Here is a 27,537-nt window from a genome sequence, read left to right on the forward strand (position 1 = left end):
GCTCCTTTTTCTTAGGGAAAGTTAAAGGGGAGATTAATGCTCCATATATCCAATTTGGCTCTCACAACATAATGATCTCTTAATAGTCAAGTCCAATGACCTTTTGTCAATCCTTTTTCCTTGGCCTCTCTGCAGCTTTTCATACTATTGATCAACCTAACCTCTTCTGCTTGATACTGTCTTTTCTCTGGGTTTTCAAATCACCATTCTCTTTTGGTTCTCCTCCTTCCCACATGGCCTTTCTTTTCTTAAGACTCCTTTCCTGGATCCTCAACCAGATCACTCCTATCAATGTCCCACAGAGTTCTACCCTGGGTGCACTTCTCCCTTTTATCTCTGATGATGAACCTCAAATCTACCTCTTGCCCCAAATTCTCTGCTGACCTCCACTCTCCTATCTCTACCTGCCTTTAAAAGACATTAGAACTGGATGTCCAGTAGACCTCTTTAACTTGTGTCCAAAACTGAACTCGTTATCTTTCTCCCTAAATTCTTTTTTTCGTACTATCTTCCTTTTTATTGTAGAGGGCAACAACATCCTCCCAGGCCCCTCTGGCTTGCAGCCTTGGTATCATTCTCAGCTCCTGGCTGTCTCCCACTGCCCTCCTCCACATCCAATCTGTTGCCTAATAAACGTATAGGTATTTATGGGGGTAAAGGAAGACTTTTGCCACAATTCTCGAATATGCTCCCTTCTCGTCTGTTATTGTCACTACTCTGGTGCAGGCCCTCATCACCTCACACCTGAACTACTGCAATGGCCTTCTGATACATCTGTCTACTTCAAGTCTCCCCCAACTCTAATCCATCATCCTCTACCCAGAAACCAAAGTGATTTTCTAAACTGCAGGTCCAACCAGGTCACCTGGCTATTGAAACATCCAGGGCCCCTTATCAATTTCAAGATCAAACATAGCATCCTCTGTTCAAAGGCTTTCATAAACTGCCTGGAATGCTCCTTTCTCATCTTCACCCATTGGCTTTTTAAAAATCCCAATTAAAATCTCATCTGCAGAAAGCCTTTTCCAATCCCTCTTTTATTCTAGTGCCGTCTCCCTTTCGATTACTTTTTATTTGTCCTGTATATAGATTGTTTGTCCATATTTGTTTCCCTGTTGACTCCCCAATTAAATTGTGAACTCCTTGAAAGTGGGGACTCTTTTGTCTTTTTGTATACTTAGCACAGTACCTTGCACAGCAAGGTGCTTCAATAAAGGTTAAATGGGGGGCAGCTAGGTGGCGCAGTGGATAAAGCACTGGCCCTAGATTCAGGAAAACCTGAGTTCAAATCCAGCCTCAGACACTTGACACTTACTAGCTGTGTGACCTTGGGCAAGTCATTTAACCCTCATTGCCCCACCAAAAACAAACAAAAAACCACTGAATGACTGAATCAGGAATGAGCTGAAACTCACTTCTCCATAACCTAAGAAGGAAACCTAGATATTTTGTAGTTATACTGGATGAGATTTTGTTTTATTCTACTTTCTAATACTTTCCTAGGTGAGTGTTCTCTAATTCCCCATGAGCCCTTTCAGACATGCACATTTCCCTTCCTACCTTTTTTGAGAGGAGAATGAAAAAAAGGCATCTAACCCAGGGAGTATGTGTATACAACTACTATGAAATGAGACTGATTTTCTTATATGGCTCCCAATGAGACATTCTATCTCCTATTGCATTTTCACTAAACTGGTCTTTAGGCCTGGAGTTCTCTCCTTCACCCCTACCTTCTTGCAGAAAGGATTCTAGTTGAGACTTGAAGGTGGGGGTGAAGGAGAGAATTGCAGGCCTAAGGGACACAGGCAGTGAAAATGCATTAAGACAGAACATCACGTGGGAGGAATGGCAATGAGGTGTAACGACTGGAGTGATGCCACCTGCTGGAGTTACTGTAGGAAAGCTCCTCCATGAGAAGGCATCTGAGGGCAAGCCATGTGGTCAGTTCCTTGGCGTCAGGAAGTGACGTTTGCTTGTGGGTACTGTCTGTCAAAGCTCCCAGCCAATTAGCTGGGAGCTATGTGTGTGTGTGGATGGGATGTTCCTAGTTTCACAGGAGGCTTGTGGGTGGAAAGGGTGGGGCGAGGCTGGCTCTCTCACTCTTTTGTGTCAGGACTCTTGTAGAGAGTAGAGCAGAAATACGGGCTTCCTGAGAGAGAGGTAGCTGAGTCTAGGCCTCTTTCTCTCTTCACCAAATTCTTATTCTCCTTAATAAATGCTTAAAAGTCTAACTCTTGTTAAAGCTTATCATTTATTGGTGACCACTCATTAGATATTTTAGACAGACTAGCTAGAATTTTAGCCCCCTACAGAGGTCAATGTCACCAGATTATAGTTTGTGATGAGGAAGATATAAAAAATTGGAAAGGTAGATAGGGGTCAAGTTATAAAGGGCTTTAGAAGGTAATCAGAGGAATTTATATTTGATCCTGGAGGCAATAGGGAGCCACTGGAGTGGCTGAGTATACTGAATGGGGCTAAGGGGTGGGATAATATGGTCAGATTGACATTTGAGGAAGATCACTTTTTCCTAAGAGGTTTCACTATGGGCAAATAAGGGCAGTTTATGACTGGTTTTAGCCATGCCACTGGATCAGTTAATTTAGTAAAGTATTTTGAACTGTATGCTTTAGTTTTTCTATTTATAAAAGAGGGATATTTTACCCTCTTCAATTCCAGAAGAATGACTTTCTATGAAAATCCTTAAGTCATCTACAATCTCCTTAAAGACAGGCAGTTTTATTATATGACTCAGTGGATAGCATGATATACTTGAAACCAAGATCTGTTGAAATTCTGCCTCAGGTACTCACTGTGATCTGTACAAGTCATTTAACCACTTTCAGTCTCAGTTTCCTCATCTGTAAAATGAGCATAAGTAGCTGTTATCTCATAGGATTGTTGGGAAGATCAAATGAGATAACATGTTAGGCACTATATGTTAGCCATAGTCATTATTATTTTTTGTATTCCTAAAGCCTAGTAGAATACCTTGCACTTACGTTTTTAATAAACATTTGCTGAATTGCACAAAGGTCAATGACTTTTCTTGCTTAGTTGATAAAGTACACATTACTACATCTTAATACGGAGTGCTCAATATATATGACAAGTTTGACAAACTTCTAGGATTTATAACCCAAGCTTTACTTCTAATGAACTTATTTTTATCCCATCAGTTATTTAGCTTTTGTTCTTTATATCTTTTCTTCCATTTTAAATTTATTACCTCTCAACTGTATTAGTCATGCTGTGCCACTTCATAGATCAGCACTACCAATTAATCAATAAGCATTTACCAAGCATCTACTACTTTTGAGGCACTATGCTAAATGTTAGGGATACAAAGAGGAAAAAAATGGTTCCTGTCCCTAAAGGAGCTTATAATCTAATGGGGGAGACAACATGCAAATACATACAAAGTAAGCTATACAGGATAAATAGGAAACAGTTTAGTTAAAGAGGGAAAGAACCAGAATTAAGAGGGGTATGGGAAAGACTCCTGTAGAAGGTAGACTTTAGATGGGACTTAAAAGAAGCCAGGTAAGTCAGTAGGTGGAGAGGAAGTGGGAAAATATTCCCCACATGGGGGAGAATATTCCCAGCCAGAGAAAATGCCCAGAGCAGAGAGATAGGAGTGTCTTGTGGCTCAAACACCCAGGAGGCCAGTGTTAGTGAATGGAAAAATACATGTTGGGGAATAAGAAGACTGGAAAGGCAGGAGGGGGTGGGTTGTGGAGGCAATAGGGAGACAATGGAGTTTGCTGAGTAGAGTGACATGTTCAGACTTGTTTTAGGGAGATCATTTTAGTGGGTGAATGGAGAATGGAGTGGTGTGGAGACTTGAGGCAAGCAAACTCACCAGAAGGTGAGGTGATAGAGGGTCTGCACTAGAGTGGTGGCATTGTCAGAGAAGGGAGAATACAGAAGAAATGTTGCAAAGTTGAAATTGGTAGGCCTTGGCAACAGCTTGGATATCTGAGAGAAACTGAGGAATCAAGGATGACTCTAAGCCTGAGGGACTGGAAGAATGGTGCAGCCTTTTACAGTAACAGGGAAGGGAGGAGAAAAGGAGTTGACTTGAACAAACTGAATTTAAGATGTCTTTTGGACATCCGGTTTGAGATGTCTGTGAGGCAGCTGGAGATGTAAGATTGAAGGCTAGCAGAGACTGGGAGAAAAATAGCAGATTTATGAATCATCAGCATGGAGAAGGTAATTAAATTCATGGAAAATCATCAAGTGAAGTAGGATAGGAAAAAGCCCAGGGCAGAACTCTGAGAGACACCTATGATTAGAGGGTATAATCTGGAGGAAGACAGAAGGAATGGTCAAATATGTTGGAGAGCCAGGAAAGAAGGGTGTCCTGAAAACCTGGAAAAAATAGAATATCAAGGGGGAGAGTGAGCAACAGTGTCAAAGGCTTTTTAGAGGTCAAGGAAAATGATTGAGAAAAGACCATGGAATGTGGCATCTAGACCATGAGTAACTTTGGAGATAGTAGATTTGTGGAATCATAATGGTTGGAAACCAGACTGTAAGGAGAGAAGAGAGAAAATGGAAGGCACCTATTATAGATAACCTTTTAGAGGAGTTTACTGCAACACAACTCCCCCTCTTCCAGATCCCATTTGTGCTGTTTCCCCCATTAGAATGTATGCTCCTAGAAAACTTGCTTTCTTGCATTTGTATCATTGACACCATGCCTGAAATAGCAAGCACTCAATTTGTTAATGTTTTTCAAAATTTGCTTAAACTATTATTCTTACTCACATGAAATTTAGTCCTGCTTAGTAAAAGAACTCCATTTTAAGAACTATAACTAGTGTGTAATTTAGTCCCAGAAAGTTGGTTAGTGCAACTATTAAGTTAAGTGATTTCCTATGGTCACATAGCTATTGGCAATGTGTCACAGATGAGATTTAATCCAGGCATTCCTGCCCACCAGACCAGACCTCTATGTACCACTGGAAGCTTAATTACATTAAGCAACAAAGGCAATGATATACCAAGATTCAAAATAATGGTGGAATAGAACAGGGGCCAATATTTTGTATGCAGTTCCCCATTCTTACTTGAAAAAAATTTAATTATATTTACAGCAGTACCAGATTATATTAAGGATGGTACTGAAAGGAAAAGTGATAAATTTTAGATTAAATATTACTGTTTAATACTGAGCATGTCAAGAGGTGGAAGTCAAAATGCTTTGTGGGACATTCCTATTACAATAAGAAATTTTTAAAAAGTACAAGTAAATATATTTGTATTTCAAGAAATATGTTCAGTGCAACATCTGGCATTTTTGGCATATGATATCAATACAAGTATGATTACAAGTTCTGTACATCAAGCAATAGTTAAGCAAGCAAGAGGAAGTGTTGGATGGTGGATAGAGTACTGGTCTCGGAGCAAAAAAGACCCCAGTTCAAGACTTAACTGACAAAGCTGTGTAACCACGGTCAAGACACAATTTGTCAGTGCCCCAAGTAACTACATGATGTTGCTGGGGCACTGATATTTACCTTGTACAGTGTTACTTCACTGGACAAAGCCAGCATGTCAAAGGCAGAAACTGAGTCCAGATTCTCCTTGATGCAGACCCCAGCTCTCATTGTGCCATGCCACAATGCCTTTCTAATAAGGAGCTAACTATAAATTATTTGTGTCATGGACTCCTTTGCTAGACTGCTAAAGCTGAGAAAGTCCTTCTTAGAATAAGGGTTTTTTTTTAGTGAGGCAATTGGGGTTAAGTGACTTGCCCAGGGTCACACAGCTAGTAAGTGTTAAGTGTCTGAGGCCGGATTTGAACTCAGGCACTCCTGACTCCAGGGCCGGTGCTCTATCCACTGTGCCACCTAACTGCCCCATAAGTTATTTGTTTTGTTTTGTTTTTTTGGTGAGGCAATTGGGGTTAAGTGACTTGCCCAGGGTCACACAGCCAGTAAGTGTTAAGTGTCTGAGGCCAGATTTGAACTTAGGTCCTTCTGAATCCAGGGCCGACGCTCTATCCACTGCACCACCTAGCTGCCCCGAGTTATTTTTTTAATATTCATAATCAAAGAAAATGTCAAATTCCAGGTAGAGGCTAGTGAAAATAAATTCTTTTCCCTCATCTGAGTTAACTGAACCCCTTAAATTGATTCATGGAACTGTTTTAGATGTTTTTTTCTAGCTCAATTGTGTTATAAACATAACAAACTCCTCTTCATATTTTAAAAACACCTTAAAGTTTACAAATGTCTTCTACTCTGAGGTAGATAAAAGTAGTATTAGTCTAATTCAGAGGTTTATCAACTCATCCATAACCACACAAGTAGTATCAAGCTTATAGATTGCTTCCTTATGTTTTTCTGATTCTAATTCAGATTTCCTGGTTTACCCCAAATATGGGATTAGAAATGCTTTTGTAGGGCAGCTAGGTGGTGCAGTGGATAGAGCACTGGCCCTGGAGTCAGGAGGACCTGAGTTCAAATCTGGCCTCAGACACTTAAAACTTACTAGCTGTGTGACCCTGGGCAAGTCATTTAACCCCAATTGCCTCACTAAAATTAAAAAAAAAAGAAAGAAAGAAATGCTTTTGTGCCTTCAGGGGAGTCACTTAACTATTCTAGGCCTCAGTTTCAGCTGTATAATGAAGGAAATGGAAATGAGTGGTGCATCTGGAAGGTCCCTACCAACTTTAAATTCTATGATCCAAAATAAATATTTCATAATGAGCAGAGCTTAGACAGCTAAAACTACTCCTGAGTATAAATTTACAAAAAAGTTCAATTAAATATTCCCTCTTCATCTTTTTACTGCTACACAATTTTAAATGTACCCTGATAGTCAGAATCCTAGGTTTTAATCCAGGCTCTACTGTCAATTTGGTTGTATGACCTTGGAAAAGTCCTTTCTTCATTTGTAAAGTAAGAGTTGGATTATATCTCAATTTTATGAAATTGGCTTTCTTTTTGTCTTTGTACTTGGCCCAGTGTTTGCCACACAAAAATTGCTCGATAAATGCTTATTAATGATTGAATTACTCCTTAAAGTTTATCAATTCTATAATGTGGGGAAAGACTGAAAACTAATCAGTTAAAATGATTAATCTTTAGTAGCAATAAAATTAGAATGAAAAATATGCATGAGATTAAATTTAAGAATAATATTAATCTTAAACAAAGAAGTTTTCCCATCAGTTGATTTTCAATTCTGATAATCAGCCTTTACCAAAGAAAAATTGTATTTTGGAAATAAAAATTTTTAACAACACACATAACATACACACATCACAAAGTGTGAAATGTTGTTTTTAACAAGTCTGTAAAGCCCCTTGGATTAGTTTTACCAATTATTAACTGTGAACAATAATATACCCATTTTTTTCCAACACCAGCTACAATCTTGAAATTCAAATACATACCATACCATTTAGGGAAACCTTTTGCTATCAACTTAATACAACTATCATTTGAGGTCAGCATTCCATAATAATGCTGCATTACTTCTCCAAGCATTTTATCATAGAACTTTTTTTTGGTCATAAAAAATCCATAAAACAGGGCTAAGAATTAAAAGGTTAGGTATTTCTGCAGAAGGATTTTCTTTGCTGCTTCACGATTAAGGGGAGAAATATTTTGTCTTTTAGTAAAATTAAAGTAAAATAAATGTTTTACAGTGAGTACAATCTAGACAACTGAAACTACTCGAGTATAAACTTATAAAGAAGTCTCTTATGTTCAATGAAAATATTGCCCCTTCATCTTATTATTTCTACAAAATTTTGGTCAATACTTATAAATATATCCAGGTAGATTTTTGTGCCAGACAATTGCCAAAGCAAGAGGTCTAACTAATTATCTCAGATTAAAAAATAGAAGGCAATCAAAATTTACTCAATGTTACGTTAAGAAAAGCTTTCAGAGAACAATAGTGAAACAGTTCCAAAGGTTAAGAAAATACTGATATTTAGAGTACAAACAACCACAATGTGAAAATAGACAAAACTATTATATAAGGGAATACTTGAATAATGAACACAACATGTGAGTTGGGATCCCTTCCTTATCCTACTAATATGGAATTTAGTCTTTATATTCATAACATATTCTGGAATCTGCTGAAGTCTCATTTCACCAAGGGACGTTGCTTCTTCCCTTCAATGGATCTTTTTTTCAATGGTCTGTTGCTTCTTGAGCACATCGTGATCACTGTACAATTTCAAAGTAGTGTAATATTGCCAAGATATGTTGAGGCATGAAGATGTATCCAGTGTATAATGCCATTCCAACTATGGAAATCAACATGGAATCTGAGCTGTAATTAAGGAAAACTATTAGGTTGTTTCTCTTAGTACAATCGAGAATTTTAACAAAGATAATGTACAGTCTAAAATACTCAAAATTTTAAAATGAAGAATACTTTCTTTCTAAATTGCAGTGTTTCATACTGAAATAATCACAAGTGGCAAAGCATCAAAACCCAATAGAGGATGAGGGTTAAATGACTTGCCCAGGGTCACACAGCTAGTAAGTGTCAAGTGTATGAGACCAGATTTGAACTCAAGTCCTCCTGAATCCAGGGCCGGTGCTTTATCCACTGCGCCACCTAGCTACCCCATAGGATGTACTTTAAAATTATCATGATAATTTGGACCATAAACACACCTTCACTTTATGCTGCATTATTTCTTTAAAAAAAAAATAAACATTTTTATTTATAGTTTGGGGTTCCAATGTTTATCCCTCTTTCCCTCCCTCCCCTACCTCTCCCCAAGACAGCAGACAATCAGATATGGGTTATACATGTATGATTATGTAAAACATGACCATATTTTTCATTTTGTACAAGAAAACTTGATTAAAAGAAAAAAAATGAAAGAAAGTGAAATATAGGATGCTTCAGTCTGTTCCATCAACATCAGTTCTTTCTTTGGAGGTAGATAATGTTTCATCAATAGTCCTTTGGGATTGTCTTGGATCATTGTATTATTGAGAAAAGTCAAGTCATTCACAGCTCTTCATCAAACAATATTGCTGTCTCTGTGCACAATGTTCTCTTGGTTCTGCTCACTTCACAATATATCATTTCATACATGTCTTTACAGGCCTTTCTGAAGTCATCCTGCTTGTCATTTCTTATAGCACAATAATATTCCATCACCATCATATACCAGTTTAGCCTTTCCCCAATTGATGGGCATTCCTTTGACTTCCAATTCTCAGCCACCATAAAAAGAGCTGCTAGAAATATTTTTGTACAAATAGGTCTTTTGGGGATGTCTGGGAGATAAACCTAGTAGTGGTATTGCTGGATCAAAGGGTATGCACAGTTCTATAGCACTTTGGGCATAGTTCCAAATTGCTCTCCACAATGATTGGATCTTTCCACAACTCCACCAACAGTGGATTAGTGTCCCAACTTTCCCACATCCCCTCCAACATCCAGTATTTTCCATTTTTGTTATCTAACCAACAACTCTGCATTTTATACTTATTCTCCAAACCTGCCTCCCAACAAAATTAGTTCAATCTATACAATACACAAATATTGTTAACAAAATTATGTAATTATTTCTTTCCTGGGTGCTATAAGAGTGAAACGGGATACCTCAGGGCCATAAGCTAAAGATCATAAATAAGTCTATAACTGGAAAAGACTTCAGAGACCATATAGTACAAACCCTCTCAATTTACAGATTTGCAGGAAAGTTAAATGACTTATCCAACGTCTTTAAAAAGACAAAAACAAAAAACTAGTTGATAAATGATTTCAATATATTTGGTTTCCTTTGCAATACTAAGTACTTTATTTTTTGTATTTAAAAATGTAATTCTAAGAGGGGGTCCAAAGGCTTCACCAAAGGGATCCATGGCATAAAAAAGGTTAAAAATACCAAACCCCGTCTAGAACAAGCATGTTCTTTTGACTGCCTTTCACTCTCTTCACAGAAAAAATGTCTAATCTAGGATGCTCATCAGCCAATACCATAATGTGACTAAATGATCCAGTTTCCAGTTTCCTTTTGTTACCCATACTGAGAGAAAGACAAATGTCTCCACAGGGAACTTCTACCCCTCACAAATAAACACAAAAATAATCCTGCTGGAGCCAGATTTTAATGGGAAATTTCCACCAGTTACACTGATACCTAAAAGCAGAGATGGAGGTCCCTGATTCACATTGCCCTATGAGGAATGCTCTTTAGGAGCCAATCACCTTGCTCTGCGTGAATGGAGACATGGTTAGAGTACTAAGGGCAAAGGTGTACCACTCTTGATTTAATAGGTTATCAAATGAAAATGGAAGGAGGGAGATAAGTCGAGTTATTGCTAAGAACAATCTATTTCAGCTTCAAAATTGCTACTGCTTTCCAGTATCCCTTATTTCTGTCTGTTGTAATGATTGGAATGACGCCACCTACTGGAGACTTGCTGTGGGAAAGCTCCACCATGAGGAAAATGCCTCAGAGGCATTGTGGCTTTTCCTTGGCGTCAGGAAATGACGTTTGCTCATGGGTGCTGTCTATCAAGGCTACCAGCCAATCAACTTGAGGAGCCTCCTATGGTCTGGGAGGAGAGAGGAAGGAGGAAAGGGAGCCTGCGCGGAGAGCGCTGGGCCTTTTGGCTTCCTGACTTGATGGTGGTGGTGGCAGAGGACTTCACAGGAAATTTGAGGGAAGATAGGAATGCCAGGCTGTTAGAATTCTGTTCTCAATCTTTTTCTTTCTATTTTCCAATAAACCCTTAAAAACCTAAACTCGTTTTATCAGTGATTTTTAGTCAGTTTCCCCCAAACTGGGGAAACAGATTAGAATCCACATTTAGAATCTTAAATTACACACTGTTCATTTGTATTCTCTTTCCCAGTTCCTCTCTTGGGTGTCTTTATGTAAAGGCAACATTAATTTCCACCAGGCAATGCTAAATATGAATTACCCAGGCCCCATGCATGGGAGGGCAAGTCAGCAATATATCACTAACGAATATAAAACCTATTGGTGTGGGGGAAGCTAGGTGGCAGAGTGGATAAAGCAACAGTCCTGGATTCAGGAGGACCTGAGTTCAAATCTGGCCTCAGCCACTTGACATTTACTAGCTGTGTGACCCTGGGCAAGTCACTTAACCCTCTCATTGCCCTCCTCCCCCAAAACCTAGTGGTTTTGTGAAGAATTTTTACAGCTCATATGATTATGAGCATTATGTTGAAGGGAAAAATACTATTAGAAGTGGAAACTTTTTAAAAAAAGTTTATCAGGAAGCTTTATTCAATGATTTAAATTTTCATATGCTTTATAAAATGTACAAAGAAGGCCTAGGAAAGACCCTCAGAGGGTGTCTACAGTTATAGGTCATGATGATGAGCCAGCAATACATTACAGAAAAGTAGGACTATTCTGTCAGGACATGCTTTGTTTTCTCCTATTATAAAAAGCCCTTTGCCCTATCCTCATTTCTTGTGAAACTATACACATATTACACAAATCATTTATACCCCCTTCCAAGATTGGAGATAGGATAGCATGGTAACTTCCAGTGACAGATTATTAAACCTAGAGCCCTGGCCTCAAATTTTATTCAAATAAGAAAGACTTATATGAACTGATGTAAGTGAGCAGAACCAGGCGAATGTTATGCAGTGGCAGCAATATGGCTCACAGAAGAACTGTGACTGACTTAAGTATTCTCTGAAATACAATGATCCAAGATGATCCCAAAGGACTAATGATGTAGCATACTATCCACCTCCAAAGAACCAATATTGATTAGACAGACTGAAACATGCTATTTTTCACTTTAACTTTTTTCCCTTTATTCAAGTTTTCTTATACAAAATGACTAATATGGTAATGTTTTAAATAATTGCACATATGTAACTCCTATTTGATTTCTTACTGCCTCAGGGAGGGGATGGGGAGAGAGGGAAGGACAGAATTTGGAAGTCAAAATTTAAAAAAAGCCCACAGCATATCATCTAGACCCAATCCTGCCTCTGATACTTACTATTTGTAGGCAAGCCACTTAACCACTCTTCATTTTAACTTCTTCACTTGTAAAAGAAGAGGGTTGGACTATATAGCACTTGAGATGCTTTCTGAATCTAGATTTATGATCCTAAAATGCCTGCAAAAATTTAATGGTAGGGCATGGCCAAGAATAGCACAGAATGGATTATAATTTCTAATACTGAAGTGAGTATCAATGGCAAGGATGCCACAGATCCACTGAAGTACAGAAATAAAAGAGGAATGAGATAACTGGTAAAATGATATGCATAGTTAGATCAAATCACATATTGGATGTTTTTGTCCACTTCTAATATATGTCAGTATTATATGTCATATAATTATTATGTCAATATAATTATATGTCAATAATATGTCAATATTACCTAAATTAATTTATAAATTGAATATCAATCACAATGCCAATAATATAATTTGTAAAATAAAATAAGAATATGTAAACAATAAAGTATATTGTGGGAAATTATTTAAAAGCCAATTATATTATATAATTAAATTATACTATACTAAATTATATTAGATTATACTATGCTAAAATTTAGTTGTGCTATATTAAATATTAAACTATACTAAAAAGCAGTAATCATCTTTATCTAGTATTAGGTTTAAAAAAATAGATCAATGAGAAAGATGAACTAGAAATAAGGGTACACAGTGTTTAGTAGATTCAACAACACAAAAAATAAGAATTATATTTGCCTCTTACATCATGCATTAAATTAAGTTCCAAAAGGCTCAGTCATCTAAAATTTTTTAATATTCTAGAAAGCTAGAATATTAGGAATAGGAAAGGTTAAAAGGCTATGCCAATTGTGAAGTAGAAAATTCCTAGTTCAACAAACAAAAGGCAAAACAGATTTAAAAGTTAAAAAAGATTATGAAAAATCTGTGCAATAAACAATTCTGGTAGGGTGGAGCCAAAATGAGGGATTAGAGCCTGCAACCCAGCCAAACTTTGCCAACATTCTCCTCCAAACAACTTTAAAAATAATGCCTTGGATTGAATTTTGGAGTGGCAGAGCTAACAAAAGGACAGAGTGAGACATTTTTCAGTCTAAGATAACTCAGATAGATCTGTGACCCTATGGTAAGGGGTGTCTTGGTGCTCATGTACCTTGGAAGCAGTTGTAATAATAGCAGCAGCAGCTTCAGTAGCACTCAGCCCAGAAATGGTTAAGGGAGTCAGACAATTGTCCAGAAAGAGATTACAGGGGACTTTTGACTGGCACAGATTGCAGCTTGCACTGACTCTCAACTCTATTGCTCATACAGTTTTGGGTTGCAGAGGAATGCTTGTGGTTGGTCATAAGGAAGCAGGTACCCTCAGTTATGGCTGCAAGAGAAGAGGCCTTAATCACAGTTCTAAACCAAGTGGAACAAGAGCACTAGGAAAAAAAAATGAACTGGACACAAGCCCAACAAGAATTCCTAGAAGAGTTAAAGAAAGACTTAAAGAGTGGTAGAAGGAAAACTGGGAAAAGAAATAAGTAATGCAAGAAAATTACAAAAAGAGATTTTATAGCTTGGTAAAGGAGGTACAAAAAATACTGAAGAAAACACTTTAAAAGCCAGAATTGCCCTAATCATAAAAGCAGAAAGGACCCAGTGGAAAAAGAGGTACAGAAGCTTACTAAAGAAAATAATTCTTTTTTTTTTTTTTAATGAGGCAATAGGGGTTAAGTGACTTTCCCAGGGTCACACAGCTAGTAAGTGTCAAGTGTCTGAGGCCGGATTTGAACTTAGGTACTCCTGACTCCAGGGTAGGTGTTCTATCCACTATCCCAAGAAAATTGGAATTAGAATTGGGAGCTAATGACTCCATGAGACATCAAGAAACAATAAAACAAAGTCAAACAAATGAAAAAACAGAAGCAAAAGTGAACTGTCTCATAAGAAGAACAAGTGACCTGGAAAATGGTACATTAATGAACTGTTGGTGGAGTTGTAAACTGGTCCAACCAATTTGGAAGTATGCCCAAAGGGCTATAAAACTATGCATACCCTCCGCCTCAGTAATACCACTCCTAAATCTATAACCCAAAGAGATATAAAGAGATCAAAGGAAAAAGAAAAGGACTTATATGTACAAAAATATTTATAGCATTTCTTTTTGTGGTGACCAAAAAAAAATTTGCAAGTTGAGGGAATGCCCATCAATTGGAGACAGACTCAAGTTGTGGCATATGATTATGCTATAAGAAATGTTAAGCAGAATGATTGCAGAAAAACATGGGAAGAACTATGTGAACTGATATAAAGTGAAGTGAACAGAACCAAGGGAACATCGTACATGGTGACAGCAATATCGTAAGAATGATCAACTGAAAGACTTGGGTGCTCTGATCAAGACAATGATCCAAGGGCAGCTAGGTGGCACAGTGGATAAAGCACTGACCCTGGATTTCAAAGCATCTGAGTTCACATCCAGCCTCAGACACTTGACACTTACTAGCTGTGTGACCCTGGGCAAGTCACTTAACCCTCACTCACCCGCCAAAAAAGACAATGAGGGGCAGCTAGGTGGCACAGTGGATAGAACACCGGCCCTGGAGTCAGGAGTACCTGAGTTCAAATCTGGCCTCAGACACTTGACACTTACTAGTTGTGTGACCCTGGGCAAGTCACTTAACCCCAACTGCCTCACCAAAAAACCCCACAAAAATCAAAAAAAGACAATGATCCAAGACAATTCCAAAGGACTCGTGAAAAATTCTATCCACTTCCAGAGAGAGAACTTATAAATCTGAGTACAGAATGATTCTTTCTTAGTACTTGGACAGTTCCACAAACCTACCCTTCCCCTGCAGTACCCCCTTCCTCCCCAACCCTGATGCCCAGCCAGAGTGGTTTCTGTAGTGCTACTGCTGCTTCTGTAGTGCTGAGCTAGAGTTAAGAGCCAGAGCCAAAGCCCTTATAGCTGGGGTCCTGCAGTGGGAATCAAACTGTCTGTATAGTTTTTTTTTTACACTTTATTTTTCTTCTCTGTGTATATGTATGGATAAGCTGGAAATAGGTTCTCATGACCTCACATGTATAACTGATATCATATTGCTTGCCTTCTCAATGGGCAGGGGACGGGAAGAATTTGGAACTCAAGAAATTTTAAAATGTTAATTTTTTAAAATTGGGAAATATTTAACAAAAAAATTTTTTTAAAAGAAACCTTTTGTGATTCTCCCTTAATGCTAGTGCCTTCCCTCTAAAGATTACATCCAGTTTACCCTGTAAACTATGTGCCTACATACAAAAGTCTCTCCCATAAGACTGTGAAATCTTTGAGGACATGGACTGTTCTTTCCTTTCTTTGTACCCCAGTGCTTCTGGAGACCCAACTGGCCAGCTTCAGTTGGACAATACAGCTCCTTCCTTTCTTCCTGCTTTCTTCATTCCATTTTTCCTTTCCTCTCGTCTTCTCCCTGTCTATATAGGGAATCATACCCTTAACTGCAGACACCTCTGCCCAAAGGAATATAAGTTTGATTGCAGATACCTCACAAGATGTCTTGGGGTTTATGGGTTAGATTTCTTTTAAGGACCTCGTCTTAAACCCAAATAACTCTGGTTCTCATTGATTGGCCAACAACAGGAGAACCAATGGCCTCATTTGGCCATTGCTTGGCCTCTAGAAAGTTCAGAATGGGGTTAAATAGCAATAGTTTCAATTTTAGCCAGAAACCGAGGGTCCTTCCTGAAAAAAAAAAAGGTTAATTTAGTTAAGTGATTTTCTTTTGACTAGGTAAAAGAGGCTATTCTTTGCCCTATTTCTTACTTAGCCTTAATCACTGGCCGTTGCCTCAGGCAAACTGAAACCCATGAAAGACCTTTAGATTATAAAGACCAAGGTCTCCCACGGCATGGCATCTGGGGCCATCTCCAGTCTATCTGATGTCTATCTTGCCAATGGACTCAGATGGGTCCATAGGACAGAGAGAGGCTGGTGCCTTTGAACAGCTCTGCCTCACTTAAATCCAATTCACAGCAAAGTCATGACATTACTTCCCCAAGTCATGGTCCTCTTAGAGAATGAAGGACAAACAAGGACAACAGCACCTCAGTGTTTAACACAGAGGCTGGTTGGCTAATTTAAATAAGAGCCACTACCCAATTGAAAAAAGGCAGTTTTCTAAGGAAGAAACTGAACTTATCCACAGCCACATGAAAAAATGCTTCAAATCACCATTAATTAGAGAACTTAAAATCAAAGCATTTCTGAGGTTCTTCTTCACATTTATCATATTGGCAGAGCTGACTTAAAAAGGAAAATGACAAATATTGGAGGTGCTATAGGAAAAAAAGTTATCAACCTAGCTATTCTCAGCAATACAATAATCCAAGACAATCCTAAAAGGACTCATGATGAAAAAACCTTTGGAGAAAAAACTGGTGGAGTCTGAATATAGATGAAAGCATACTATTTCTTTCTTTCTTTCTTTTTGGCTTGAGTTTTCTTCTATAAAATGACTAATATGGAAATATGTTTTACATGATTGTACATATATACTCTATATCAGATTGCTTACTATCTCAGAGAAGGGAGGAACAGAATTTGAACTTGAAACTTTAAAAAAAAATTGTTTTTACATGTAGTTTGGGGAAAAAATAAAATTATTTAAACAATTCTTTAAAAAAAGAAAAGAGACCGTAATACCTAACAACCCTTCTGGCTACTCGGATTTTAGGCATCAACTTTCAGAATTAACCCCATAGCAGTTACCTAAGGGATTGGTGATACAAGAGTGGGCAAAGGTGCTGACAATGCAGTCCAAGACTCCTGATTGTTGCAGTTTTAGGCACAGGTTTTGGATGTTTTGTGATATAGAAGAATAGCAGGAAACAGAGAAGGGTAGAAAAGTTCAAAGTCAAAGTCAAAGCAACTTTCAGCATTATCTTGGGGAATGCCCCCAGTTGATGGAGGCCAGCTCATGAAGAAAATCAATTGCAGTTGAGTGTTGAGCTCACAAAAGTAGGTCTGAACAGCTTCAACTACAGTGACCACTCCAGTCTCTACTGCAGTGATGCAACAAGTCACCCTTACTCTCTGAAAAACATAAGACAGTATACACCCTAGATGGGGGTGTCAAGTTTGGGAAGAACTAGCAGTCCAGTTTAAATGGCAAGTAAAGTTTGTGAAGAAAAGTAATTTTAAAAAATATTGAAAAAGTTGGGGTCACTTGATTGTAAAGAGCTTTAAATGCCAAGGCATTTAAGTTTTCATTTTTTCTTATAGGAAATTTTATGAGATTTGTGAGAAGTGATTAATTAATCTGTGATTTAAGGTTTGGAAGCTTTGTGAAGGATGGATTAGAAGGGATACAGTGGAGGCAGAAATACCAATTAGAAACCTATTATATTCTCTTGGTTCTAGTAGGTCTCAAAGCTCCAATACAATTTTGAAAATACAGTTTTTCAAAAAATACATAATTAGAAAAACTTCTTATTTGTTGAAGCATATCAACCAATGATGAAACCCATGTTTGCAGCAGTGCCTAAACACAGAACAGGCTAGAGGAACAAATTATTTAGTTGTTATCGTCCTCAAGGAATTAAAAGAATAACTACACCAATGCATCTTTCAAATGCTGGGGCATATACAACCAAAAAAATTGCTTGTTTGAATTTCAAAGTAGCAATAATGTTCTGAAACCTCAAAATACACACACACACACAATTAAATCAAGCTACAATAACATCATGTAACTCACAAAGAACTGATAGAAACTTCTCAAACTATTATCAGAAAAGCACCAAACTTGGCCTATTCCCTAAAATTTCTCAGAAGGAAAACTAAAAGGACTTAAGAGTTCAGGGTATGGGGAGGGTAGAAAGAAAGGCCTAAAAATAAGTTGGTGACACTCTCTCTTTAAGACTTATTTGTCATGAATGGATTTTTTTTCTTCTTAAAAAAATCATTCTATTAATCCTATCAACATATACTTTGAAGTGAATTTAGATAAATATTTTATACGCAGTAGCAATAAAATGCTTCAATACTTTACTCTTCCTCTTAAAAAACTAAGCCCCCCCCCAAGAAAACCATAGTCTTTACATCGTTATTATTAGTGGTTAATTCTTTCTAATGCAAATATAACCAAGAATTCCTTTCTTTAACATATGCAAATAATATATACTACATAAATAGTTAAACGTTAATGAATAAAATCTGTAACTCAAAACTGACCCATCACAAAGATAAAATCTAAGCTTTCTCTTGGGCCAAATATTTAGAAATTTGGAAAAAGGACGATATAATGGACTTAAATGGTGTTGTACAAGAGGTACACACAAATAAAACACACACACACAGCGTACCTTTAAACCATCACACAAATCTAAGCTCTCCAAAGCTTCTTGAGCATGCATCTACACTTGTCTGGGCACTTTTCTCAGAGGTCACCCTCACTTTGTTCTTCTGTGCTCGCCAATCTCAGCTTTATCTACCACTAGGATGCACGTAAGCCCTGACACACCCCTCAACCTTCCTTCCCGCCCCACCCCCACCCCGAACCCTTCTCCAGGCCCTCTCTTGCACAGGCACCTATCAATCTTTTCCACGCACCCACAGGCCCACACTTGTCTAGGGTAGGTTTCTCCCCACAGTTCCACCTCAGACTATCAAGAGCTCTCCCCGCCATTCGACACTGGGAACCTAGCCTCTTTGGGATCGCTCTACAGGCCACCATTACCTCCTTCCCTCCCACCGCCCGCCCCCCGCAGCCAATCGAGCAGGATACTGAAGACAGTCCTCTCCCAGGGTTCCAGCATGTAAAGCGCGGTGACGAGCAGATATTGGTAATAGAACCAAGACATCTGCTGCCAAGCCCTTCCGAGCGTTACGCCAGCCATCTGCACCTCGTCCGAGAAATGTGTCTTCCGGGTGCCTCCTTAGTGGTCGACACCCACTCCCTCCAGCTAAGCAGGTTCTCAGTCCATTCCGTCTACGTCATTCCGCACGCTCTGCTCCGTGTGCGGGCTGACGTCAGCTTCGTGTTGTTCGGGGCTCCTGATTGGCCAAGAGGCTTGCGGGGGTTGGGTTGCGCTCCTGGCCGGGGAGCCGGTAGCTAAAGCTGGATACTAACTTCTTTCTCCCGGCATTTGACCTTATTCTGCAGTGGCTTGAAAAACTTCGCAGGGAGGATGCGGCTTTCAGATGGGAAGAACGGCCTAGGCAAGCCTTAGCTCGATTGAAGGAACAAGTTGATAGAAGTTAGCTGGAATGGAACATAATGCTAAAGGTCCAGTGTGGGAGAATTTAAAAGGCTACCAAAGTTATAGTCAGCGATGACCAAGGGAGAGGACCTGGTAATTCGCTCCTGAGTGTGCTCTGATTCCCTAGTTAAATAGCGGGCCTCCCTAGAGCCCTGCTGTAAATCTTAACCCTGCTTCTACCACCACTACAGGAGCACAGTGACCAGGAGAGAGAGAGAGAGAGAGAGAGAGAGAGAGAGAGAGAGAGAGAGAGAGAGAGTGTTTATATACACACATATACGCACACACATAGATGTATGCACACATAACTATAAACACACATAGATATGCATATATGATGTACATATGTACACAACTATAAGTATCTATTTGTTAAGTCGTTTCTGTTGTGTCCTACCTTTCATGACCTCAAATAGGGTTTTCTTGGCAAAGATCCAGAAGTGGTTTGCCATTTGCTTCTCTAGCTTATATTACAGATGAGAAAACTGTGGCAAAAAGGGTAAAGTGACTCAGATCTTCCTGATTCCAGGCTAACTGCTTCTAAGCATCTACCTACTTTTACCTTTCTAAAAGTTAAATGTTTCTGTTAGTAAGGACATGGGAAGGGAAAAAGAGAAAGGATCATTGGTGGCTTGAAGTCCAACTGAGCAAACTTAACATCTGCATTCCTTTCGTTATAGGTGCTTTCACTGTCCTAGGATTTCCAACTGCAAAATGAGCAAAACCCAAAACAGTATAAAGTGGAGATAAAGGACATGTAAGAGATCTGAAAATATAAAAGTTGGTTCACATGTATCATATGAAAGAGACAGACAGACACAGAGAGAATGTCATGAGGAGGACCTGAGCTACTCATCCAGGGTATATGGAGCCCTCTGAAAGAAGAAGAAATTAGGTTGAGGAAAGGCCAGAAAGGATCAGCCAGAACTGTGTCCAAAACCAGTCTATTTTTATCATATCAGTCTTCTTTCAGACCAGATCCAAGAAACTAGACAAGGGAGCCCTGCTCCTTTCCAGGGCAGCACTGATTTGTTTGAGACATAGCTTCTGGGAAGTTGGACACCTGATGTGGGCAGTTAGGTACATAATGATGCAACTGTTCATCAGTAGGGGCAACTCTCAAACTGAGAAGAGAGTTCCATTCTGCCAAATGGGGACAGGTTGAGGCCCATTTGGGTCAGGGATAGCTGCCTTGTCTGGTTTTATGCTGGCATCTGGTTCTATGTTCAGTATAGCATAATATCACCACCTCAAATATCCAAACTGACTCTAGACCCACTCCCCAATCTCTACTACTTTTGTAATAAACAGCTCCAATCTGTTTTTAGCATATAACTTTGATGCCCTACAACAACTATATACATGGAAGGCATCAGCAAAATTTCTTTATTGTTCTTGACTCCAAAGGGGAAAGCCTTTGATTATCCAGCCTTGTGCTCTTCAGGCCCCAGATCATTGAGCCAGGCCCATGGCCACTGCCCAGGAACTTGTATAGATGAAGATCTCAACCCATTTTTCAAGGCTCTCTTACATGTCAGCCATGAAACATGGAACTCATCCAATTATAAGGAATTGCCAGTATCCCTACTTCCTAGGGTATTTCCTATCCCCGGACTAGTGGCCATTGAAGTCCAGTTGTGAATACTTATTTGGTAGCAGATGGAACCATTTCCTGTTTAAGGGAGATTCTTATTGCTAAAAGAACCAGATCCTTATAGCTTGGATCTTACTGTCCAATGGAGGAGGCAGGGTTACAAGGTCTGGACTGGAGGCCCCAGTCCCGGGCATTGTCACCATCTTGTTTGTGAAGAGCAATAACACCAGAGGAACCCAGGCAAGCATTGTTTACAATGTACAATTTTCACTTACCAATATGCTCTATCTATCTTGCTAGAGGGACTATCTTGGATTATTCATAATAGGCAACTCTGGACACACGATGATTATATGATCCTGAGTCCTCTCTTCAGTAGCAGCTGGGCTCTGTAAAAGGCTAGCAACTGCTTGAAAGTTGGAGTATAGTGAGTGACTGCTTTGGGGAGCTGGGAGCTCCAGACACTGAACAGTGGTTTATTCTTGCCACCCCTTAGTGTCTCTCAAAGGTTCTACTCAGCCTGGTCTTTATAGACAGAGACCTCCTGAGACATGGGCCTTTCAGAGTCATAAAGGTACAAGGGGAGAGACTGCTAAACAGGTTGCTTTATATCTTTTGGGGCTATGGACTGTTCCTTTAGAAACCACCCCCTTCCTGGGAGATTTCCATTTGCAAGCTTTCTTAGCGTCCTTGTAGCAGCCCCCCTTTCTGTCTGTTCCTCCCTTACTGTCTTCTTAATCTTCCAGCCTCCCCTTTCACTGTCTTCTCCAACCTCCTCAAGTGTCTCTCCCCGTGTCTCTAGTCAGCCCCATTTTTATTAACCTGCTCTCCTATGTGAAACCGGGGCTTGCTGCACCCAGGGCCAGCCGAGCCCCATGCTTTGCGAGCCTGCAGCATCCCTGACGGTTTTTGTGGGCCTTTCCACTGTGGAACAGGGCCGCGCTGTGCCACACCTGTGGCTTGTGGTTTATGTCTGTGCAGTTTAGCCTGGCTCAGAGGCCTTCCTGCAGTGGAAATGGAGGGGGAGGGGCCCTTGCCCCTCTTACAAAGAAAAAACCTCTGAGGGCCTAAGGCTTTTTAATCTCAGCCCAAAGGCAGGGTCCCCAAATCAAAATAAATTTCCACATACTTTATAGAGTTGCATTAAAGATCACATAAGATAATTGTGAAGTGCTTAGCACAGTGCCTGGCATATTATAAGTGCTATATAAATGTTAGCTATTATTTTAAAAAACTATAATTTTATTTTCTTTTGTTTATGTTTGCTCAATTTCCTTTTCTTGTCATTGCCATAACTAGCATTTATGTAATCATAAAATAATAGCTTTGACAATTTTGACGTCATTGATTTTATTGAAAAGGCCTCCAGATTTTCTCCATTAGGGCCAGGGCCCTGCTGAAATACCTTAGATACTATGGAACATATTAAGGAATTAATCATTCATTCAAATTATTTTTTAACATGAACTTGTATTATATTTTGTCACAGGTTTCTTTCTTTGTTTAGTGAACCAACTGTCACTTATTGCAGCTTTCCACTATATTGCTGTACCAGTTTCTGAGGTTAGAGGAATAAGAACAGGGTCTGATGTCCTGTAGAGAAGGAAATGGCAAACTACTCCAGTATCTTTGCTGAGCAAATCTCAAAAAGGGGTCATGAAGAGTTGCACATGATTGAAAATGACTAAACAACAACACTGATGTTCTAAATAAGTACATGTTCCCTATGGGCATTAGGTGCTTGGAGAAAAATTAAGTGAACTCTAGGGAGAGGAGATATTATGGATGTCTACTCTGTGAGAGAGAAGGAGAGAAAGGCAATGGGGTAAAAGGGTTCAGGGTGTCTAGGTTGGTGTAATTGTGTAAACAAAGTCTACCCCCCAGTTTCTCATGGTTTTGGTAAAAATAGAATGTTGTCTGGCTGTTGATTAATAAAAGAACTGTCCTTTTGACCGAATTGGATTTATGTGTTCCTCCTTCACCCATTGATAATGGGTTTGCAAGGAGATAAGTGAGATGTAACTGCCCCTTGGAATTGTGTTGAGGGTGAAGATTGCTTCTTGGGAATCTGCTGAGTCAGCCTTTTCCCTTAACACTTTGTGTCTTTAGGCCTTGTTTGAGGTAACTACTGCATTATTCTTTGGTGCTTGTGGATGTCATGGGGCAGGGAGTGAATGCTCATTTTTGTGTTGTAGGCAAGGCAACAAGAAATATGTAAAGCTCTGCCTTTGTCACTGGAAGTACAGTTAAGGTATACCATCTGGAAGCAAATGTTCTTTTCCAGTGTTGGACTTAGCATCAGAGTACCACCCATGTGGCAATCCTGTACCATCCATAATTGTGAGAATATACCAAAAGCCTCTTTATTGTGGCAATAGCCCTATGTTATCAGTTTGCTAGAAAAGGACTGTATATATCCTTTGTGAAATTTTCTTCAGTGGGGGATTTTGTATGCAGCCTCAGAACTGAAAAGTTTCAGTCTATGAATGCCTGGGTCACTTCATCCTGGGTGATATGGAAGCCTCTTTCATGGGCCCAATACTTCCTAGTTTGCTCATTATCATGGCTTATACATGGCTTATACAAGTTTGCATCTATCAGGCAATGGAGGTTATTTGAATTGGTCAGCTTCCTCATTTTAGTATGATTTTTCTGGGAAGTGCCCTTTCCAGTGGACTGAGACAAGAGTTAGGTAGCGTGTCTGATTGTTGAGCTTGGAGTCAGTGCTAGTAAGGCTCACTAAACCAGTGATAACTTGATTATCCATTGAGTAGATACTACTGGCCTGACCACAAAGCAATATTATTAGGTATTTTGTAGGCATAAGAGAAGAGGAATATCTCTTTTATGGTGGTAGACTATTTGAGCACAAGAACAACTGTTTGAATTTCTGTCAGTTGGGCAGACTGACCATTAAAATGGAAGGTACAGATGACCCTGTCTGCTGCACAAAGCATTCTTCTGTGACTATTTTTGATGTGGGCTGTGCTATCCACGAGTCATTTCCTCTGCAACCGCTGAGCAGATTACAAGGACTGTTACTGCAGGACCACCAGGAATAGGACCTTCAACTGTATGTGGCTTGGCCACAGCCTCAAGTAAGGTGGCTTTCTTGCCTCAGGCTTGACCCAGATCACATCTACTTGATGATAGATGAATCTTGGGCCTGGCCTGCCTGGGATTTGTAATCAATCCACACTCATTGAAGGATTAGAATTTTTGGTTGGAGAGTGAGATGTTTCCAGTCAATCTCATTTTCAACTAGTGCCCAGGAACAAACAAAAATCTATTTTTCAAATAGGGTTCTGAAAGGATCCAGTCAGAGCTCAGGTCCAGAATCTGAAGGGCTTATATACTCCATCCATGTCTTATTGCTATAAATCCCAATTTGCATTACCGTTGGTAATGGATACTTGAAGTTTGGTGGTATCATCTGTTAGCAGGGGTCTTGGGAGTAAGGACTTTACTAGACTATCCTCTAAGAAGCTCATAGGGTTTCATGTTGTCTTGTGAGCTACTTATAATGAGGAGATTGATGTGTCACAGTATTGTGGGGTCTCAGAATTATCCCCAGGTTAGGGATATGCTGTCTCCAGCATCTAAAGAAGCTAATAAGTAGGTGTGCATTCTTTCTTTTTGGCAGGACCTTAGGGGGCAGGACCTTGTTCCCAACCTTGGGAAATGTGTCATGTTGTGAATCTACCTATTGGGTCCCCAGGAATTTTACTTGTTGGGCCTTCAATATTGTTAGGGCTAGTAGTAGCTCAACCATTTTGGTATAAATGTATAATAAACATGTAAAAGGCAATGGTCATTGCTTCCTTATTAGGACCTGCTGACATTCTGTTATCTTGATAATAGATTGCCATTAAATCAGAAAGAAACTTAAATTTGTCCAGATTGACCTTTGGTGGCAAATCCTGGGGTTGCTAAGATATTCCTGGGGGAGAATCATTAAAGAATGATTTATGACTAGCTAGTGAGAGAAATGATTATTAATAACCAATTATGGGGGAGATACAAGCATTCCCCCCTGTCCTATTTCCTTGCTTAAAGCCCAGTCTTTGAATGACATTATTAACCTCTTCCAAAAATTTATCCCACCTAGACCATCTTATCTAGGTGAATTTCTGGATCATTGTGTTCTACTCAGGTTTGGGTAGGGATAAATTCTTTGATTAGATTGTCCAAGGCTGGGGGATGAATTAGAAATAAATGACATGATCAAAGTCACTTCTCCAGCCCTTCATTAGAATAGATCCACCTCGAATTATAATATTAATTCTTTCTCATTACTTGTTAACCAGTCAGAGTTGATTCTCACCCTCAGGAACACTCACTCCTCCAAAGGTTGAGCGGGTTCCATGATTTGTCTTTGGCATTCTAGAATGTCACTGAAACATTTTACTAATAATATGCTGGCATTATTAATAAAATGATTATCATTACCCAGAAAGTATGTGTCTCAAACCTTTTATATATTACATCAATTAAGACAAACTTATCCTAACCCTCCATCTTATGGAGAACCAAAAAGAATGCATTGGTCAAGTAAACCATAACAAACCAGTCTGTAAGGAGTCTCCAGAGTTTCTGAAAGAGTAACAATGTTAAGGCACTATTCAAAGCTAATGAGTCAACTTCTTTATTCAGACTCTGGTAATCTATGTCCAATTTCTAAGTCCCATTTATCTTGTGCACTGACCAAACACAGCTGTTGAAATGAGAGATGGTTCACCTAAGGACTCCAGTACCCAGCAATTCCTGTATCAACACAGTTATGTCTCCTGAACCTGAGATTCAATATTGCCTCAAGTCTACCACCTGCTGAGGTGAGGACTCACCCAACTGTTAAGACTAGGATAGAGACAGTATTAAAGGAGGAGGGTCATTTCTGATACAGAGTCTAGCTAGTAAACCGATTTAGCAAGTCAATTTTTATAATGTACTCCTCTATCGACATTGACACTGCTATCCTTAGTGGTTAGAAATGACCAACAATAACATTTGCAATAACCTGGACTCGCCACAAGATGACACCAGATCCAAACTTAGTGGCACAGAGCAGCTTCTCATAGTGGAACCAAAACAATCATGAATCCCTTCATGTGGCCACTTTGAAGTCACCAGCAGTCAGGCCTTCAGTCCCTTAAGGGACTTAACTAGTAATCTGGCCATATTTGTAATCTAGATTTGTACTTTTAAATGGAAATATCTAAAGGTAGACATCCCCTGGGTAGATAGAGGTCTCTATCTTGGCATCAGCATTCTCCTAGGAGTTAGTGGAAAGCATTTTGTTAAAAACTTAGGGGCTACATTTGCAGAGTAAAGCATCGTTCTCCACCAGCATATTCCCTGGGGGCCTTCTTGTTACCAGCACATCCTTCTGTGGATGGCAGCTATTTTGCTCCCCCTTGGAGCCCAAAGGAGGAAAGCTCTGAGACAGATCATCCCTTGATAAACTCTCCTCTCTCTTGTCATAGGAGCATGAAAGAAACACCTCCTCTACTTGAGAGGCTACATGGAAATCAGGTGATATAGCATCTACTAGATAATTAATACCTCATCAAGAGATGTTTTTGCTTTTTCATTATCACAGAGCCATAGTAGAACATTCAACTGACCAAGCAAAATTATTGCCTCCATAATGATTTAAAAACTATAACTTTTCAGGGGCAACAGGGAAGTCACTTTAGGTGGGGATAGGTGAAAACAGTAGCACTCCCCATACAACCCCACCATTTTAATAGAGAACAACCTATCAAGTGTCATGGTATTATTTATTACACCTCCTAAACCATCCACTTTGCCTAATTAGGGGGACTGTCCTTGATCTGATATTAATTAGCTAGAAAAGCTTGGGACTCACCAGCCTCTTGCTAGTGCTTTTTTTCAAATGTCATCAAACTCGATTTCACTACATTGTCTCACTTCAATCTAATCTTTTCTACCTTGGGTCTTAGTTTCTGCAATTAAGGAGTGGAGGGATATTGGAGTCTCTTAAGTGGCTTATCTGGTTTCATTGAGAACTCCTCTTACTTCATCCACTAACTGTGGGTGTCCCACAGATTCTATCCGGGGCCCTCTTTTCATGTCTCTCTACTTCACTGGGTGATCTCAACAGTTCCCATTGATTCAATGATAATCTTGATGCTGATGATTCTCAATTGCTATCTTTTGCCTGTTTCATCATCAAAATTTCTCCCAGTATCTCTTTTCCTTTTAATTCTTATAGAACACATAACAAAAATATTGTTTAAAAAAGGAAAAAAATCAGCAAAACTAATTAATATAGGAAATAAGTCTGAAAATATATGTAGTGTATCACACTCACAAACCTTCTACCTCTCCAAAACCTTGGGGTAGGGAAGTCTCTCTTCCTTGGAACCATGCTTCTTTATACTTTTCTAACATTCATTTTGATTGTTTTGTATTTATTGTTCTTTCACTGACGTTGTTATAGTTATTGTGTGTATTGTTTTCTTGGTTCTGCTTATTTTGTGCTACATTTTCTCATGTAAATATTTCCATAAATCTCTGTATTCATCATGTGTGTTGTTTCTTACAGTATCCAATACATTTATGTGCCATGATTTGTTTAGTCTTTCCACTTCCCCATTTGACAAGTATCTACTATGTTTCCAATTCCTTGGTACCATGTTCCTATACATATTTTGGCACTTGTGGAATTTTTTAATCAGCAACATTCTTATGGTAAAACCTAGTA

General features: G+C 39.2%; 1 protein-coding gene across 1 annotated transcript; it reads right to left on the reverse strand.

Annotated features, from left to right (window-relative positions):
• Positions 1 to 5,986: 5,986 nt before the first annotated feature.
• On the reverse strand, positions 5,987 to 18,953 carry SPTSSA (serine palmitoyltransferase small subunit A). The gene is made up of 2 exons (XM_043984561.1): positions 18,742 to 18,953; positions 5,987 to 8,296 (listed from the first exon to the last, which is right to left on the reverse strand). The coding sequence occupies exons 1-2, from the start codon at positions 18,851 to 18,853 to the stop codon at positions 8,193 to 8,195; spliced, it is 216 nt and encodes a 71-aa protein (XP_043840496.1). The 5' UTR covers positions 18,854 to 18,953; the 3' UTR covers positions 5,987 to 8,192.
• Between the last annotated feature and the right edge of the window lie 8,584 nt (positions 18,954 to 27,537).

The sequence above is a fragment of the Dromiciops gliroides genome, chromosome 2, assembly GCF_019393635.1.
Source record: "Dromiciops gliroides isolate mDroGli1 chromosome 2, mDroGli1.pri, whole genome shotgun sequence".
Lineage (NCBI taxonomy): Eukaryota > Metazoa > Chordata > Mammalia > Microbiotheria > Microbiotheriidae > Dromiciops > Dromiciops gliroides.

What these genes read in the sequence shown, in the direction of transcription:
- SPTSSA (XM_043984561.1), bottom strand. Translation starts at nt 18,853, where the DNA reads ATGGCTGGCGTAACGCTCGGAAGGGCTTGGCAGCAGATGTCTTGGTTC. An exon ending in CTGGGAGAGGACTGTCTTCA is followed by an intron (nt 8,297 to 18,741) that starts GTATCCTGCTCG and finishes ATTACAGCTCAG; the next exon opens with ATTCCATGTTGATTTCCATA.